Consider the following 18,958-nt stretch of genomic DNA (forward strand, 5'->3'; position numbering starts at 1 on the left):
TTAGCCTGAGGTCGCAGGACCTCAGTTACCGTGTGCTGCCACGAGGAGGCAAGAGAGGGGTCTTGGTGAAGGAGAGGCTATGTACTGACCTCAGAAGACTTACTCACTCGGCTTCCTTTACCCAAAGTGGGTTGGTCAGCGGCAGGGGCTAAGGGAGGGAAGTCACATGCATCTCTACATGCAACGTCTCACTAGCATGCTGCACAAGACGCATCACTACACCCTGCGGGCAGAGCCGCGAACACACACACACACACACACACACACACACACACACACACACACACACACACACACACACACACACACACACACACACACACACACACACACACACACACGAGTGCATGCTTCTGAAAGTCACGTGGTTTCCTGTAACTGCAGGGAGGAGTCTCTCTGAGTCACTGATAAAAGTGTTCAGAGTTCAGACTCCATGTTAACGGACGGAGCAGCAGAGCAGACCAGGTTAGTGTGTGTTCTTTCTTCTTCTGCTGTTTAAATGTATTTTCCTGGTTCTGGTTGGATCCTGCTGAGCTGTGACGTGAGATCTGAGGTTCGGGTTCAGATGGAAACTCAGAAGTTTAGAAGGTCCTCGTAAGGACAGACGTGCGTGTGCTGAACTTCCTGTTTCTGAACATTTCCTGTCCTCCTGGTTCCTGTTTTATCTATATTTAACAGGTCGGTAAACTGTATTTATATGATGATTTCAGTCTCACAAAGTTGGATTTAATGTACCTGCTTCTCAAAGTTGTTACTTTGGGTATTCTGTGAGTTAAAAAGACTTCAACGTTATTTCCGGGGTTTTTCTGCAGCGTGACGTCGTCTCCTCAGACAGATGTGTAAAGTTCTCAGAGCTTCCCCAAGCTGGAAATTACTGATTAATCAGATCTGATTGAATTTGTTCCCAAAACTTTGCTGCTTTATTTTGAACATGCAGTTAAATGTAATGCCATGATTTCAGGACAGTTTATACTGAAAAGCTGAATATTGTTCAAAGAGTGTTTCCATTGAAAACTGTTGTTTTATGGAAGTTTGAACAATGTTGAATTTAATTTAATTTAATCGATTCAATTAAATTCAGTTAAATGTTATTTATATAGCATCTATTGCAACAGAAGTTGTATCTAGGATCTTTCCAGAGACCCAGAACAGGATGAACGATGTTTCCAGATGTGTTTGATTTGACTTCAGCAGAAAATTGAAGAGTTTATTTTTAAACTTTTACATAAAGCAGTCACATATCAACCACCACATGATTATCAATACATTAACATCTTAGATAAATCAATAATCCTGTCTTTCTGGTGTAATGAGCTGAATAGACTCCAGCAGACCCGTGACCCTGTACACGATTAAACAGCTAAAGAAACTGGATGGATGGAATAAATCCATCACAATACATGACACTAAAAATACCTTGATATTAAATTAGTTTTGGTGTAGACGAGAAATTAGTACTTCAAATAGAACAGAAGAACAATTTACAATCAAATCTTTGTGAAATATTCAGTGAATGAGGTTGTTTTAAGAGCAGGAACATTCCTGTTAGCTTCCTAACATTCACCATCGCAAAATCTTCACTGTCTATTAATAGTTTTAAACAGAGATTGAAGACCAGCCTTATTGACCAAGCGTCTAGAAGTGCTTCCACTTAATGTGGACTCACTTCTGCACGTGCACACCGAGAAATTGTCTGTTTATATCCATCTTTTTTGAATGCTGTTTTTTTTTTGTTTGTTTTTTTTTTGTTCTTGCTATTAGTTCAATACAATCTATTTTTCCTGGTGAGAACTTTGAATAAGCCCATTTAGGGCTTCCTTTCTCACCTGCACATATTTTCATGTTTTTTTATGTTTATTTAAACTTTTGTACCGTTTTTTTTTATGTTGTGCAAATAAACAAATCAAATCAAATCAAACCATGACACAAGTTCGTTCACGTATTCTGGCTCTGATCACATGACACTCACAGGTTGGTCTACGTTTCCTCCCAACCCCCTACAGCACACACCCACTATTACACTGAGGTTTAAAGAGCTTTGTTACAAATAAAATATAGTTAAAAGTGAGAGAAACACACATTAATGTCTTAGCTGGATGATCAGTAGACAAACAATGAGTTTAAGAAGGTTCCTGGTCCAAATGGAACCTCATAAAGGTTCACAACAGCAGCTGATGTTCTTCCAGGTGAACCGGATGATGGACTGGATGTTAAAGGTGAACTTCCATCGGTGGGTTCCACCTGCCGTCCACTACGACTTCCATCATTGATAAAGTGACAACCAGGAACTAATCTTCTCCCACAGGTCCAGGGGCCTCATTTAAAATGGAGTGCGTAGGATTCATACTAAAAGTGCACGTACGCCCAAAAGCCGAAAATGGCGGGCGCAAAAAAAAATCCGGATCTATAAAACCGCGTGCACGCAGACTTCCACGCAATGTTCCCTTTATGAATCACAGTCCACCTGGAAAGCTGCGCAGCTGAATACGCCCCATATCCCGCCCTCAACACGCCCATAAATCCATATGGATGAGCCTACTGAGCATGCGCAGTGGCTTCCTGCAGCCTGTTAGGGATGAATGCGTCAGAATGAATGAACGTGTCGAGCCACCGTGCCACTGAATTTCGCTGAGATCTGAGATCTAGATGTTGTGGATGATGTGGAGAGAGGACAGTGAAACAAGATTATTTGGTGGTCACAGTAAAAGTAGAAAAAGTATATAAATAGTATAAAATAAAGCGAGTGAGTGGCAGCACGTCGTTGCTGCCCGTTAGTGCCACGTTCGCACGACGCAATTTTCCCTGGGGGCAGGGGGGACATGTCCCCCCCACTTTTCAAAATCATGTATTTGTCCCCCCCACTTTTTACAGTTTAAAAACTAACGGTAAGCTCAGCAAATCATCAAGACACTCGGGACGGCGGCCCGGCAGCCCCCGCTCCCCCTCCTCCCTCCCGTCTCCCCTCAGAACTGCTCTAGGCTGATTTATGGTTCCGCGTTACACCAACGCAGAGCCCACGGCGTCGGGTACGCGGCGACGCACACCTACGCCGTACCCTACGGCGTAGGCTCTGCGTTGGTGTGACGCAGAACCATAATTCCGGCTTAAAAGTAAACAACATGCGCCCAAGTACCCGTGCATGACAGGCAGACACACACGGGGAGAAGAGACTATTTCTTTAATTTTTATTTTTTTTAAAACTTTATCCTTATGAACGCAATTGTTATATAGTCCAACTTTCCTTATTTTAATCAGAACACTTTCTTTTTTCCTCTTCGGCGTGGGGTAGTGGGCTCGGAGCGGCAGCCCCCCCCCCCCCCCCCCCGCCTGCTCCGTTATCAGCACTATTTTATTATAAGTCTGATATATGTTGTGATATGTGATGACATTATTAAGAGTATGACATGAATCTGACTTCATTTCACCACCTCAAACCCTGCGTCGCCAGTTCCCCGTGTCTTAAGTAAATTCTTACGGGAGGGTCCGAGTTGCCGTAAAGATAAGCAGATTTTTCGGTTAGTTTTTTCTTTTTAGATCCGAGGCTTTGCGTAGATGGTGGCTTCCGCAACTTTCAGGCGCTTTTTCTGCGCAAGAAAGCTTTATAGATGAGGCCCCAGATCTGTCGGTACAACCAAACGACTTAACAACCGTGTTTGTGAACGTTCGTCTGAACAGTGTTTTTGGAAACAGCTGAGTCTCTGAACCGTGATGGTTCTATGTAGGTACCAACGTCCTTCCCTCCATCATTCCAGCCGTGGATTCAGGAAACACTCGTATCGTTCCTGCGTGGGTCCAACTATGTTAGTGGTGAACATCGTCAGCAACGGTGGTTTTGGGAAACGCACCCCTGATCTCAGACTCACCTTCATGACTGGATCCAGAATAAACTCTGATGATCTTGTGTAGAAAACTGAACACGAGCCGGTAACGTTCAGACTGGTCTTTAGTGTGAATGAGTGAAGAAGTGGTTTCCTGGATGATTTCATCAGTCGTTCCTTGACTTTTTAATGAAACAGAACATTTCTTCTCCAGGTGAAGACTCGGCTTCACAGATTGGAATCAAATTAGAGGCGACTCTCAGTTTCAATTCTCTCTTATCGTCAGTATCAGTAAAACCTCTCTCTTCAGCCTCAGGAGTTTTAACAAAGTCATTCAGGAAAAGTGGGTGAAAGAATGTATTTCATGACTTAGTGGTGTTTTAATAAAGTTTCTGTCTACAGATTCAGAGGTGGGTGTTTGTGGTTCATGTCTCTGAATGACTGACGTCCAGGAGATGGAGGATTGTGTGGAGGAAGAGGAGGAGAGACCAGAGTCTCCGGGATCCATCTGTCTGTCTATGAAGAGTGACCGGTCCAAAGAAATACCTCTAAACTTCAGTAAAGAACCTGGACCTTCAGACACAAAGTAAGACAACTGTTGTTAACTGATTTTATGACTCATTATGACCACTAGCGACGCTGGCGCGGGTTTCCGGGTTATAAAAACCCAATATCAACAACATTTCAAAGTAGAGGGCCCCCCCTCTGCCCTAAGGGGCCGCCGCCGCCGCTCCCGACGAGGCTCGACTCGCTCGAGGCTTTTATTTTGGCATTACGTGCTCTCTGTGCCTGCAGCTGAGGCCTGTAGCGGAGCCAGAGGGGGGGCAAGGGGGCGGTCGCCCCAGGGCCCACACGTTCAGGGGGGCCCAATGAGAGGGCCCCGTTTTGTGTGATACGTTCATATATAATCGTAAAATTTGTAGGTTATAATAACGATAAAATGTGCATTGTGCGGCCAGTGTAGGTTAATTCTTACTTTACAACTGTCCTGAACGCATCAGGGCTGTGAGCCAACCTGATTGGCTGGAACTTAACTTGTTTCGTTTTTTTACATTTGAACTAACTCGTCTTGTATGTGAGACTGCGGCATTTTGGAGGGAACTTTGAAAGAGGAAAAATGGAGAAGAAAAAGCACCAGTCTGGATCGTTAAAAAGAAAGGTAAAAGAGAGAAAGGAGAGGCTAGTTGCTTCCTGTCCGCCGCTCTCCTCATATTTTGCAACGGCGCCGGTGGCTGATGAGGAGGCTAGTGTTAGCTGTAGCGGCCGTTACATTGTTTTCAACGTTACTTGGAATATATTGTTCGAACCGAGGATGATGTTCTGGAGTTCGGAGTCTGTGAATTGGTGCAGCGGCAAACAAGCGCAGAGACAGCAATCGGTGAGCACATAAATAATGATCAGAATGTTGTTATTGCCTTGACCACCTTAATGTACCTTGTGTTGTTGTCAACTGTAATAGACCGCCGTGTCTATTTTTCTATTTGAATGCATATTGTGTGCAGTTGATACATTTTTAATAGGCTATGCGTTTTGTTGTGTTTAGACCGCCGTGTCTATTTTCTATTTATAGATCTCATTAATGGCCTTATAGACAATTGTGTCTATATTCTATCTGAATAGATTGTGTAATTGTAGTTTACATTTTATGTTTTAAGTTATATTAAAGATGGTTTTGGCTCAGACCCTGTGAGTCACTGTCACACCAGCACCAAGGACAGCTCTCAGATTGACGGCTGTCAGGCTGCGTGTGTGCGTGTGTGTGTGTGTGTGTGTGTGTGTGTGTGTGTGTGTGCGTGTGTGTGTGTGTGTGTGTGTGTGTGTGTGTGTGTGTGTGTGTGTGTGTGTGTGTGAACTGGTTTGTGGCACCTAGGCTTGCTTGGCTCAGTAAACGTGAGCATTTGTGTTGTTTGCTGGGTATGATGAGGTGTCCGTTATCTTTAAGTTGCTGAATACAGGGCTTTCACGTGACGTCACCAAACGCGAGTCGCCATTACGGAGATATACCCCCCACCCCCCCAGACCAAAACAAAGCCAGAGCGTATGAGAGACTGCACATTTCTGCTCCTTCATAAACCGTAATCACAATCCGCGTGGAAAATGGTCAATTATTGCCGTGTGTACGGTTGTACAAATCGGTCTGACCGAGAAAAACACCTGGAGTTTTACAGACTTCCAAAAGTTATCACAAATCAGGGAGATACTTGCCGAAACTTATCAGAAGAAAGGAGACGTCTGTGGCTTGCTGCACTGAAACAGAACTTCACGGGCAAGAATCTTGACAACATTCGTGTTTGTTCTTCACATTTCTTGTCAGGTAAGTGAAAAATAAATATAATAATATAATAATCTACTGTATATTTAGCGTTATTGCTCGCCATGATTTATTCATTTCATAGCCTTACAACAGAGTTTCTCAAACTAAATTTCTAGCACCCTACTCTGCCAGTGTACAAATGGGGGTCCATTTGGTAAAAAAAATGAGGTAATTCACGATGTCAGGATATTTAATCGTTGGCAGAATAGTCGGGTCATCCGTGGTCCACGTTGTTTGCTCCAGCTCGTACGGATCATGGCCACCTAAAAGGTTTAATTTCTCTTTATACCTCGCCCTTTCTGGAGGACCAAGTCCTTCCCGGTATCTGGTATCTTCCCCACGTTTTGCCGAGGTTTTCCGTGGTTTTGACATGGTCAAATTTTACATGTTAGCCGCTTTGTTGTTGTTCAACCTCCAGCCCTCCACAGCCTCCACTCTGCCTACAAATAATCCCGCCGCTATGGCTGCCGGGTCGCGGTACCGCCCATTTCGTGACGTCGGTGAAAACCCTCTATAGTAAAATAATTATCATAAGGGCCCATTGAGAATGCTCCGCCCCCTCTGTGCTGAAACCCACGCTCTGCCACTGGCGGAGGCTAAAACAAAACAGAAGAAATCAGGAGCACAGAAACGAAAAGATAGAAAAAGCCATTGTAATGGCACCTTAAGTTCTTTTATTGTAATTTTATTGAGTATGTCTTTGTATTGGGACTGAGTTGGGAATGTTTAATGTGAATTTTATTTATATGCTGCTATGTTGGTCAGTCATGTGTTTTTTCTTATTTATTGTATTTATTTATTTTGCCATTTTGTATAAAATACCAGTCTGAGATGGATGTTTGTTTAGCCCTATATGATGCAGTGAGTTGGAACTTGGAGGTCATTGGTATTTTGCTGAATGCAGCAATAAAATGAGGGGGATAATAATTATAATTGTTGTCATGACACTTTCTTTGGCTTTCTCGTTTCTCATTCAGTTTTTACTCCTTATATTGTCTAAAATTGAATAGGGGAATACACAGAGCTTTGCCCTGTTGCACTATTCACCACCCTGCAGTTATTATTATCCTGTGCTATGCATTCATCTGCTGATCTGGAATGGTCTTTTTTGTTATAATCATTGAAGCTGCTTGTGGCTGTCAATCTGTTTCTAAACGACTTAAAGTCATGCAAAGTTAACCGATCCGACCCGTAAGATCCCAAAAATTTTGCGCGTGCGCGCGCTTTGCGCGCGCACGCAGTTTAGGCCTCCGCTACGTGGGGGCCCCTTTGGGCTCAGAACCCATAAGGGATTACACCTGGCGACGCCCCTGATTATGACTTTATATTTTCTGTATGTGCTGGTCTACTGGAAGTTTTAGTTTCTTCAAACATCACTTGTTCCTTCTGGTTCCTGTTTTTCCACCACGGAGTCTTCTGTGTTCCTCAACCGTGTGGTCCTGCTAGTTCAGAGAGCAGAGTTTGGTTCAGGATGAAACCAGCTCTTCAGATGTACAGGGACCGCCGGCCAGCATGCAGCTCCCGAAGCTCCGGCCTGCAAACATGACTACTGACTCTAACACACTAGAGTTTACACTACCTAGAGATTTACCAACACCAGCTAGAGGTTTACTAAACACTAACTATAGGCTTTACTAAACAGAAAGGTTTTAAGTTTAGTTTTAAAGGTGGAGGTGGTGTCAGCCTCCTTAACCCAGATTGGAAGTTGGTTCCATAGTAATGGTGCCTGATAGCACATCTCTACCACCAAGCTATATTTTATGCGTGCGTTTTTTCGTACGTGTGTTTTTTCGTGCGTTTTTTCGTACGTTTTTTCGTACGTTTTTTCGTACGTTTTTTCGTGCGTTGTTTCGTACGTTTTTTTTGTACGTTTTTTTTGTACGTTTTTTTGTACGTTTTTTTTTCATACGTTTCGTATGTTTTTTCGCACGTTTTTTCGTACGTTTTTTTTTCGTACGTTTTTTCGTACGTTTTTTTTCGTATGTTTTTTTCGTACGTTTTTTCGTATGTTTTTCGGTAGTTTTTTTTTGTACGTTTTTTCGTACGTTTTGGATCATGTCGGTCTCCCCTGCAGCATAGGCCTATAGCAGCATATCTACCACCAAGCTATATTTGAGACTAACTATTATAGTCTTGTTCTATAGCTGCAACTATGACTACTGACTCTAACACACTAGAGTTTACACTACCTAGAGATTTACCAACACCAGCTAGAGGTTTACTAAACACTAACTATAGGCTTTACTAAACAGAAAGGTTTTAAGTTTAGTTTTAAAGGTGGAGGTGGTGTCAGCCTCCTTAACCCAGATTGGAAGTTGGTTCCATAGTAATGGTGCCTGATAGCAGAACGCTCGCCCTCCAAATCTACATTTAGATACTCTAGGAACTACGAGTAAACCTGCACTCTGAGAGCGGAGAGCTCTGCCAGGAACATAAGGCTCTATCAGGTCTTGCAAATAATGCAGAGCTAAGCCGTTTTGGGCTTTATACGCAAGTAATACAATTTTAGATTGGATTCTGAATTTTACGGGTAACCAATAGAGCGACGCTAACACAGGAAAGACGTGGTCTCTCCTGCTGAAAAACGATGAACGAATACTAGAGGATTGTGTTTGGTTCCCTTATCCCCCTACAACCTTCACTTTATACAGCAAAACTAGGCCTTTCATTCACCATCAAAATATCATGTTGGCAGAAATGCATGCAGCTTTCTCAGTGCTGAGCCATGCTAAGAGCTGGACAAATGTCCTAACTCATCCTGATGAGCAGAGAAGTTTACTAGATGCAGAAAAGCTCCATTAAGAGCTGACTCTTTAGATTGCTCTTAAAGTAGATCCAGACCTGCAGATCAGACAGAGTTTGGTAGATCCATAGTTCCACCATCGGGGAACAACAGAGGAGAAGAGAAGCTGCTGATTTCACACCACGTTGTGGTGGAAGCTCCAGGCGTCTTTTACTGGTTGAACATAGTGTCATATGTTCTTTCAGGTACAGTAGGGTCTGATTTTACTGATGTTGTAAAGAGAAAATAGGGACTGACCAGGAAACCGGGGCATCATGGTCATTAAAGGTCAGCTGGCTGTCTAACATGACACCAAGATTCCTGGAACTAGACGTGGGTACAAGCGTGATTTTATCCAACTTCACACATTTCTAAGGAGGTAAGGAGTGACTGGCTGGACAGACAACCAAGCTCAGTCTTGGACAGATTTAGCTGAAGGTGGCGGTTCTTCATACATGCAGAGATATCAGAAAGACATGCTGATATTTGAAACAGCAGTGTCATTAGGTGGGGAGGGAAGTAAAAAACGGGGTATCATCTGCATAGCAGTGGTAGTAGAAGCCATTACAGCTGAGGATTGACCTAGTACGATGGTGTACAGTGACAAGAGAAGAGGGATAAGAACAGATCCCTGTGGCACCCCTGCTGCCAGCTCATGTGATCTGGACACTCGTCCTTGCCGTGATTCTCTGAAGGATCTTCCTGCAAGGTCAGACATGAACCACAAGAGGACAGATCCTGAAATGCCAAGCTCTGAGAGTGTGGAGAGGAGGATGTGGTGATTGACGGTGTCACATCACAGCCTGACTGATGTTAAACTGAGTGGGTTCTGTCTACAGCCTGACTGATGTTAAACTGAGTGGGTTCTGTCTACAGCCTGACTGATGTGGATCATACAGGTGTTTATCATGGAGGAACCGTAAGACCCGACTGGAGACGAATCTTCCTTCCTTTATATATATATAAAGTACGCAAGACGCACTTTATATTCCTAAAATGGGTACTCCCAGTACCATAAAACTGTCATTGCTGGTATGTAATTAATGTAATATGTACTGAGTATTGTGCATTTAAAATAGCACTTTATATTTACTGTGCAATCGGGCAATCTGCAATATAGTTACGCACCTAACACTTTAACACTTCAGCACTCTGCACTTTAATCAGCCCTTTGATACCTAATTTTAGCATTTAATATTACTGAAATTGGTATGGTCCCCCGACCCTTGGCCTGTATGTTTCATGATCCACTATACTTTTCATTGTTTTTGCTTTTCTTTTCCTTTTCTGTCCTATTGTGTTTTTAAGGACACGCTTTCTCTCTTGTAATTGCTCCTCCTGCCTACTGGCCATGGAAGCTAACTGTTCTACTTGTCTTTAATGTTGTTTTATTGATTTTATTATTTTATGTTGTTGACATTAACCTGCCGAAGGGACTAAAGATGAAAATTAGCCATTGGCTATAATCTTGCATATTTACATGTATATGTTCATTAATATGTATTGTCCCTGTTATAAATAAAATAAACTCAAACTCAAACTCGAAACATTAAAACATGCAGGACTCTGGCTCTCGGGGACCAGGGTTGGAGAACCTGGTGTAGATCTTCTTCAGTCGTCCTCATCAATATTACGAGTGACTGATGTGAATTTGTGTTTGCAGAGGTCGGTACTGCAGTCAGAGACCAGAGTCACCAGGATCCATCTGTCTGTCTCTGAAGAGTGACCGGTCCATGGACCCCCCTTTAAAGTTCAGTAAAGAACCTGGACCTTCAGACACAAAGTAAGACAACTGTTGTTAACGGATTCTATGACTCATCATGTGTGTGTGTGTGTGTGTGTGTGTGTGTGTGTGTGTGTGTGTGTGTGTGTGTGTGTGTGTGTGTGTGTTGGGTGTGTAGGAATATATGTATATAAGAATATCAATAATATGTTAAAATTGAATTATTATATGTTAAACATGTAATAACTCATATTATTTTTTACAATATTAATATATATATTATTAATTTACAATTGTTCTCATTATTCTCTTCAATGTCTGTAACTTGTTGGACATAAAAGAGACATTTATTTGCATTTATTTGCCATCCTGCGCCTCAAACGTGTAGCTCATGGGTTTATTGCCTTTTTAAAAGTTTAATTTGCATAGAAATGCATTTGTTGATTCAACTTGTAACTTGTTGAAACCACCAAGTAGAAATCTCACTGCAGTTTCCTGTCAGAGGCAGAAACCTCTCCCTTCGTAGGGAAAGTTCCCACTTCCTCCTGCTCTCTCTGGTTTTTGGGAAACCTTAAAAACGTGTGAAATGGGCCGCTCGGTGGCGCAGTGGGTTAAGCAGCAGCTCATATACTGAGGCTACAGTCCTCCTCCTGCAGCGGTCGCAGGTTCGAATCCCGGCCTGCGCACCTTTGCTGCATGTCATCCCCGATCTCTCTCTCTACCCCTTTCATATCTGCAGCTTGAATAAAGGGCCACTAGAGCCCAAAAAATCTTTTAAAAAAAAAAAAAAACAAAAAAAAAAACGTGTGAAATGTATCCAGATATGAGAATTATGGTCAGCACTTTTAATGATTTCCTTTTAAATAAAGTGGAAGGACACGCTTAGAATAGACTAAAATACAATAGAATAGTCCTTTATCATCAGTACACCTGGTGGTTTATTGGGTCTCTACAAACAAACTGTAAATGTTAGCTTTGTAAATGTATAAAAAAGTCTGTAAAAACGTCTGCCTGTACAAGAATCTCCACTTGTCAGCTCCCACGTTATTGTTGCGTACAATATAACTTCAAAAAGTTGCACAAACTACAGTCAATAAAGACAAAAGGATGAGATTGATTCCCTCTGCTTCTGCAGAACTTGATCAATACTAGAATAGATAGAATAGGCCAGCGTTAGAAGCTGAGGCCATGAAGTCTCCTGCTGCTGTGTTTTTGAAGGCAGTTTGACAGATTGTAAAGACTTATTCAGTTTGAAAATGTGAATGATAAAGTAGAATTATGGATTTTCTGAGCCATAGTTCAGTTCAGTCATGGTGGATATTAAATGTGAGATGTTTATGAGAGAAGGATGGAACAAAAAAACTAAATTGAGAATACTTGACCAATCAGAAGAAAGTATGTCTGTTTCAGGCTGTTTTTGGTGTGATGTGTGTCCTATGGGGTTATCGGTTAAGTTCCCAGTTCCTGGTTCCCATTTCCCGGTTCCTGTCTTGTTCCTACAATGTGTTTGTGCAGAAGGAGTCAGTTATTTATCATTGACTGGTGAGATGTGAAGATCAGGATGTTTGGGTTTTTCAGAAGAGGAGTGAATTCTGCAGCTTCCAGGTGTCGGTCTACGAAGAGTGACGTCTCCAAAGATCTGCCTGACGACTTCAACAATGAACCCGCTCCGATGAAGTAAGAAAACCATTTCCTCTGGAAGAAAAAAACAAACAAATACCGTGAGAACTTGTTAGTGTTTGATTTTGCTCGTAAACGTGGAAACGTCCAATAAACCGTGTGTGGACTCTGGTTCTGCAGACGGAGCTCAGACCAGTCGACTTCACCGGAAAATCTGGGATCCAGAGCAAGATCTCCACAAGGTGAGACCGTCCGACTGGATCTGGACCCTGGTGGTCTGTAGAGGACCTGCAGGTCTGGATCTGGACCCTAGTGGTCTGTAGAGGACCTGCAGGTCTGGATCTGGACCCTAGTGGTCTGAAGAGGACCTGCAGGTCTGGATCTGGACCCTAGTGGTCTGTAGAGGACCTGCAGGTCTGGATCTGGACCCTAGTGGTCTGTAGAGGACCTGCAGGTCTGGATCTGGACCCTAGTGGTCTGTAGAGGACCTGCAGGTCTGGATCTGGACCCTAGTGGTCTGTAGAGGACCTGCAGGTCTGGATCTGGACCCTAGTGGTCTGTAGAGGACCTGCAGGTCTGGATCTGGACCCTAGTGGTCTGTAGAGGACCTGCAGGTCTGGATCTGGACTCTAGTGGTCTGTAGAGGACCTGCAGGTCTGGATCTGGACCCTAGTGGTCTGTAGAGGACCTGCAGGTCTGGATCTGGACCCTAGTGGTCTGTAGAGGACCTGCAGGTCTGGATCTGGACCCTAGTGGTCTGTAGAGGACCTGCAGGTCTGGATCTGGACCCTCCCTCTGACTCAGTGTGTGCCAGTGTGATATCATGGAGTCCTTTTCCTGATCTGCAGATCTTTGCGAAATGTCCCTTTTTATGACACACCCAACATTCTGCATCACGAGCAGGGCACTCCTTCCACATGTGTTTTCTTATATTTCCACACCTGCCACACCCGGGAGACCGTGTGTCAGATTTGTACTGTATTTTCTGCCACTTGTCTCTTTGTATGACTTCCACACAAGGTTTGCATAGACAGATTGTCAAAAGTTCCTTCTGTTCCACATCTGCCACATCCAGGAGACTGCGCTTTCTGCCACTTGTTCTTCTGTATGGCTTCAACATGTGCAGCTGCCTGTTGTTCAGTGCCTCTTAAGGTGGGCTGTTGCTTCTTTATAGCTGCACTCTGCCTCACTTTGATCAGCGCTGTTTCCAGAGTTAACGCAGCATCCATTTGCAGGCTTTCTGACAGCTTTGCATCTCTTATGCCTACTACAATTCTGTCCCTTATCAACTCTTCTCTCAGGGTTTGAAACTGACAATGTTCAGCAAGCGTGTGCACTGCAGTGATAAAGGACTCAACACTCTCGCCAGGTTCTTGGTCCCGTCTGTTAAAACGTGCTCTTTCAAATATGACGTTCCTCTATGGAGCTAGTGTTACGCCCCGTTGCCGGGGAAGAATAAAGTAAAAAGGGTGTAAAAACGACACAACCACGACGTGTTAACACAACCAGAGTGTATTATTCTTCTGACAGCCAAAAACAGAACTTCTCCTTCAACACGGGAGCAGGCATTAGTAATCGATCGCTGTGCAATAGATTCGCCACATACTTAATAAAGAAAATAAAACACCATTGAAGTTCTGGAAATAACTTATACAAATTATACGGCATTACCAGTAAATGTTCAGAAATTGTTCACTCTTAGTCAAGGTCCTCACAGCATGCGCAGCTTGCTGCAGTTTCAACAGAAAAAGATAAGGACAACGATGGGAAGCCATAGTTTGTCAGTAGCTGGTGTGAAAATGTGGAATAGCCTAAACAATGAATTAAAGTTAGCAAGAAATGTAACTGTTTTCAAACATGGGTTAAAGAAACTGTTATTGAAGGATTATCAAACCTAGGTACAGGAAGGCAATGTCTGGCTATGTGTACAAAACAATGGCAATGTGGGAAATTCAGCACTGGAACACCTGGCATGGAAACAAAACATGGAAACAAAACAAAGTCACTATAAAATGTGTGTGTGTGACATTGAGCTCTATCACAGCACAGCAGATATCACGACCAAGCAGAACATAAAATCAAGAATGGAGATTCTGAACTGGTCAGTAAATGCTATTGACAAGATTTTTTCTACACGGCGTGCTGGGACAAGGGAACCGGCCTGTCCAGATGGGACATTCTTGGCGGGATACACCATGGACAGCTGGAATAAGTGGAAAGTAGTGTGTCTTGGGGTGCTGGATATAGAAGACGTGGAGGACGTCTATATATTCACGGGCATGACGGTGGGCCTGGTGATCCTAGGGCTTGGCGGGGTCTGGATGCTACAAAAGTTGAGAAAAGTGAGAGCTGATCAGGCAAAGCTGCTCTCTGGCCTCGCTGACATCCAGGAGAGACTGACCAGTGTATGGTCGGAGGTGTCCAAAGCTCGGGAGGAGATGAAGTCAGTACGAGCGGAGGGGGCAAAGGCGGCTAGAGAGCCAGAGGACGGCGACTAATCAAAATCTGCATTGACACACGCACCTCCATTGCAAAGTGGATTGCATGCAAAAAGAGGCTTGGACATAAAAATAACTGAACAGTGGACACAGTAGTAAATCACAGGAACGGTGATCAGGATGAGTGGACTGGACACGTGTACAAACATACATGCTATCTGGACTGTGAAGGATGAAATTAGACAAATTGCTATGTGGTAAACTATGTATCTTACTGAATTCTGTTGTTGATGTGATCATGAATCTTACATAGAACGGGGCGGGACTTTGATAAGCGTCAGCTTCTCCCGTACCCTTTTCGTCATGTGCTGAGTATGCAATGTATAATGTTCTGGAGATGAAATGTGTCTATATAAACATGCCGAAATAAACAAAATAATAAAAAAAAAAATGAATTCTTATAAAAAGGTAAGTAAAATATTGTAAACAAAAAATGATATAAAATAAAGTATTTTTATATACATGTGACATTACTGTCTCTGTTATCTTCTATGCCTGCCAGGCAACATCAGCTGAGCACAGAATGGATGATCAATCCTCATTTTAACCTTAACTCAAGACAAATGGAAACAAGGAATTATTCTCTTTTAACTTAAATTTTCTAATGAATAATTATAAGAACATATGAAAATGATTAACAATCAGGTCTTATTATTACCATTGCTTATATTCTGTTCTGAACAACCATTCAGCATTATAATCAGCATTATAATCATGACATAGTATTTTTAATCACCTTTTTGCCATTAATTATTATTCTCAGCCATTAACTCTTGGTTCAACTTAGCTGTGTTTTTTTATCATGTTCATTTTTATAACCATGACACACTCCCCTACAACATAGATGTCGTCCCCAACATCTCAATCAACAGGTGATGAAGATAAGCGAGTAATCTCTAATGCATTTAGCCATTGTATCATTCATTCATTCATTCATTATCTTACCCGCTTTATCCCTTGCGGGGTCACGGGGGTCTGCTGGAGCCTATCCCAGCTAATTTTTTAGGTGAGAGGCAGGGGTTACACCCTGGACAGGTCACCAGTCCATCACAGGGCCACATATAGACACACAAACCATGCTCACAACCACACTCACGCTCACACCTACGGGCAATTTTAGAGTCATCAATTAACCTAATATGCATGTTTTTGGACTGTGGGAGGAAGCCGGAGTACCCGGAGAAAACCCACGCAAGCACGGGGAGAACATGCAAACTCCACACAGAAAGGCCCCTGCCGGGCCTGGGAGTCGAACCGGGGACCTTCTTGCTGTGAGGCAACAGTGCTAACCACTAAGCCACCGTGCTGCCAATTGTATCATATCATCATCAAATTAATCCTTCATTCAACAATATACACAATTACTCAAATTATTCAAAGTCGAGGAGTGCGTGGCACATGTGTATCAATGTTCTTCTTGTTCATGTATATCTGTAAGAGTGTCAGCACTCTATGAAACAGTCCATTCAATGTGTGTGTATATGTGCATCAACACTCAGTGTCCAACAGTCCATAAATGAGTGTATACTATGTGCACGTGTTTGTCAACACTCAATTTGTGAAAAAGTCCATCAATGAGTTTGTGATATGTGTATAATGTGTTCACTCAGGTTGTGAGAGAGTCCATTAATGAATGTATAACTTGTATGATATGTGTGTGAGTGCATGTGCTGCTTTCAGTAGCCATGTGCAACTGCAGGCTGGTAATTCCAGTGCTGTACTGGAGCTGTCCATGTTCTTGCTCCATATGTTTGAGGAAAATAACACATCATGTTACCTGGGAGACCGGCGCCACAGCAACTGGGATGGCCAAGCTGATCATAGGTGAAGATCCGTGGGGCCCGTCTCTCTCTTACTGGTCGCTGACACTGTTGTGCATTCTCACCGTGATCTTCAACTTGAGCTGGTGACTGTGGTGCTGGTGTTCTCTCCTCCAGCGCGGCCTCCTCTTGAATTGACATGTCCTCTCTTAACAGTGGATCTCCTGTGTCCTGCTCCAGCTGGTGTATCTCCCGATGCTCAGGCTTAATGTCCTGCATGAGCTGTGTGACACCTTCAGCATCCTCTCTTTCTGTGTGGACTTGGGACTGTGGCACAGGCTGATGTCTGAGTGGATAGCATCCATAGTCATCATCATCACTATCATCATTGTTTGTCTCTTGGTCTGTTTGATCTTTGTCTCGATGAGTATGAGCTGTGATTTGTCTTTTTACTTTAGCTGGTTTCAACTGAATTTCTAGAGGCAAATGGTCGCATGGTAACAGGAGGTTACGGTGCAGGATCCTACGTCTCCTTGCTTTGCCTTGCTCAGGTATCACTTCATATATAGGCATGTCTTTTCCCACCTGATGGATGACTTTGTGGATGCAATCTTCCCAGTGATTTCTGAGTTTTCCCGTTCCTCCTCTAGGTGTCATGTTTCTAACGAGAACACGGTCGCCCTCATTCAAAACAGAACTCCTGGCTTTGTTATCATAATTTCTCTTGCTCCTCTCAGCACACTTTTTTGTATTTGCTTTTGTGATCTCATAAGCCTCTTGCATCTGCTGTTTCCACTTTTTCATGTACTCCTGATGATTAGCAGTGCCAGTCTCTGGGGTCAAACCAAATAGCAGGTCAACAGGTAGTCTTGGAGATCGGCCGAAAAGGAGTGAAAAACCTGTGACTTCACTTCTGGTGCTGTTATATGCAAAGATGAGCTTGGGCAATGATTCTCTCCAGCTTGACTTTTGTTTCTCTGTGAGCGTTCTCAACATTTGTAGCAGGGTCCTGTTTAGTCGCTCCACTTGCCCGTTGCCTTGGGGGTGATACGGTGTGGTTCGAGAGCCCATCACTCCGCAGTGTTTCTTAAGCTGCGCAAACAACTGATTCTCGAATTCACCTCCCTGGTCGTGGTGAATTCTTAGAGAGCTTGGCAGATATCAGTTTTTGAAAATTGTGTGGGTATGTCTTCATCCATTTCTGCACACTCACCAGACATCATGGACCACACCGTGGGCGAAACATCACTCTCGACACCGACAGCTTGTACTGTGGCTTGCACTGAAGGGGAGGACATTTCTTCTGTGCATTCCTCCATCATGGTGTCGATGTCACAGGGCATTCTTGAAAGACCATCAGCATCACCATTTTCTTTTCCTGGACGATACTTAATAATGAGGTCAAAGTCAGCTAATTCTGCAACCCATCTATGCCCCGTTGCATTAAGTTTGGCCGTTGACAACACATAAGTAAGTGGATTGTTGTCTGTATATACAGTGCAGGAGGAGCCAATTAAATAGTCTCTGAAACGTTCAGTAACAGCCCACTTTAATGCTAAAAATTCAAGTTTCCCTGAATGAAGATGATAGTTCTTTTCTGCTTTGGTCAAAGTGCGTGATGCATAAGCTATTACACGTAGCTTACCTTCCTGTTCTTGGTATAGCACAGCACCTAAGCCTTGGTGTGATGCGTCCGTGTGTAAGATGAATGACTTGTTGAAGTCTGGGAATCCGAGAATCGGTGGCTCAACCAGTCTCTCCAGTATCAGCTGATGTTCATCAGTCCATGTGATCAGTTTGTGTGAAGGTGCCCCTTTAAACTTTCCTTTCACTTTTCTTGTCCTCCTGTTACTGTCTTTGTGTTTGTCTGATTTGGGGTCTGATTCTGTCAGCGCATAAAGTGGGCCGGCAATTCGGGAAAAGACTCTGATGTACTGCCGGTAGTAGCTCAGGAGTCCCATGACTGCTCTCATTTCTCCCACAGTCTGTGGCCTCTTCTCCTTTAAAGCCCTCACTGCTGCTGTGTCGGCCGGGTCCATTTTACTGCCCTCTGCAGACACGATGCGCCCCAAGTAGCGGACCTCACGTCTGAACATTTCACATTTTCGGGGTTTTAGCTTTATTCCATGCTGACAGAGCCGCTGTAGCACTGTTCTCACATGCTTGACGTGATCCTCGAAGCTTTGGCTGAAGACCAAGGTGTCATCTAAATAAGGGACACAGATGTCATCTCTCAGCCCTTCCAAACAATTCTCCATACAGCGCTGAAAGGCAGCTGGAGCGTTCATAAGACCGAAGGGAATCCTGACCCACTCATAGAGACCCCATGGCGTCACAAAAGCGGTCAGTGGTCTGCTCTCCCTTGCCATAAATCCCTGATGGTACGCCTTTCCTTGGTCGAGGAGAGAGAACCAAGAGTTGCCTCCTAGGCCATCCATTATAT

At 43.5% G+C, this 18,958-nt stretch overlaps 1 protein-coding gene across 3 annotated transcripts in view; it reads left to right on the top strand.

Moving 5' to 3' along the window:
* Positions 1-348: 348 nt before the first annotated feature.
* LOC133443643 (NLR family CARD domain-containing protein 3-like) overlaps positions 349-18,958 on the top strand; it is a 39,286-nt gene continuing 20,676 nt past the window's right edge. For all 3 annotated transcript variants that reach the window (XM_061720739.1, XM_061720738.1, XM_061720740.1), the window contains exons 1-5: positions 349-465; positions 4,221-4,404; positions 10,578-10,697; positions 12,216-12,314; positions 12,438-12,499. In XM_061720739.1, coding sequence (XP_061576723.1) covers positions 4,256-4,404; positions 10,578-10,697; positions 12,216-12,314; positions 12,438-12,499 — 430 coding nt within the window. In that variant the 5' untranslated portion in view covers positions 349-465; positions 4,221-4,255. The remainder of the gene's footprint in view (positions 466-4,220; positions 4,405-10,577; positions 10,698-12,215; positions 12,315-12,437; positions 12,500-18,958) is intronic.

The sequence above is a fragment of the Cololabis saira genome, chromosome 5, assembly GCF_033807715.1.
Source record: "Cololabis saira isolate AMF1-May2022 chromosome 5, fColSai1.1, whole genome shotgun sequence".
NCBI lineage: Eukaryota > Metazoa > Chordata > Actinopteri > Beloniformes > Belonidae > Cololabis > Cololabis saira.